Source organism: Postia placenta (assembly GCF_002117355.1).
Source record: "Postia placenta MAD-698-R-SB12 unplaced genomic scaffold POSPLAscaffold_1, whole genome shotgun sequence".
Lineage (NCBI taxonomy): Eukaryota > Fungi > Basidiomycota > Agaricomycetes > Polyporales > Adustoporiaceae > Rhodonia > Rhodonia placenta.
Genome location: NW_020169832.1, coordinates 3,359,706 through 3,360,606, shown reverse-complemented (window position 1 = coordinate 3,360,606; position 901 = coordinate 3,359,706). Strand labels below are relative to the sequence as shown.

The 901-nt window shown below is 55.8% G+C and overlaps 1 protein-coding gene across 1 annotated transcript in view; it reads left to right on the top strand.

Moving 5' to 3' along the window:
* Nucleotides 1–659, top strand: part of POSPLADRAFT_1129807 (hypothetical protein) — a gene marked incomplete at both ends in the record, with an annotated part of 1,808 nt that extends 1,149 nt beyond the window's left edge. Inside the window, 2 exons of the mRNA XM_024483883.1 lie at nt 374–434; nt 528–659. Coding sequence (XP_024344771.1) covers nt 374–434; nt 528–659 — 193 coding nt within the window. The remainder of the gene's footprint in view (nt 1–373; nt 435–527) is intronic.
* Nucleotides 660–901: the final 242 nt, after the last annotated feature.

The window sequence follows — 901 nt, the reverse complement described above, 5'->3', positions numbered from 1 at the left end:
GAAGAATTCCGTCAGCCACGGTGATGGGGGGAGGAAGGGGAGGTGCGCGTGCTACGAAAGGCCGTGCTAGCTAGCTTACACCTACGGCGCCCAAGAAGACACTAAGGTTCGCAGTTCACGTGGGGCCCAGTACTGCTTTTGGCTAGTATGCAGCAGGAACCTAAGCCACGCGTCCGTGAGGACAAGTATCGCCCACTGAAGTGCAGATACCGAAGAGTTCGTCCCTTAAGTGGTGGCGATGTATCGTAGGCTATCTAAGTATCGTAGGGTATAGTAGGGGTGCGCACCACCCAACCTATAGGAGAGGAAAGATGAGTGTTTGTTTTGGAACGCCGGCAGCGTTGAGGAGTTTCGACCTAATGTCGCGACTTAGGGTCGAGCGACAGGGGAAAACCAAACGCTGGGGGCGTTCGACTTATCTTACCGAAGCGATGGTGAGCTAGGCTCAAACCTAAGGCTAGGGACAAGAGGTCGAAACTGAGGTCCCTAGGGCAGCAGAGGCAGGCTTATATACAGGGGGAGTTTAGGGGAGGCTGTGCGCGCTGGTCCGTGCGCAGCTGGTCCGTGTACAGCATGCCGACGCGGCCCCGGGGGCCGGTGAGTCAGAGCGGCTGTGTCAGCGGAGCCCGAGCTGTGCCGCGCACTGCCGTCCTATCTAATCTAATCGTACAGTAGATAACGACGCGTCCATATCAGGCAGGTAGTACAGAGGTCGCGGGTTCGAGCCCGCGAAAAGGAAAAAATTAAAAAACGGCTAGGCACCGTACCAACTCGTGACAGTCAAATCCTCATTCCTCTAACCGTCGCAGTACCAGCCCCCATCTTCGCAAAAATTCACATCGACACAATCCACATGCCAGCCTTGGGCGGATACAAGTACTTGGTCCAAGGTAGATGCTCG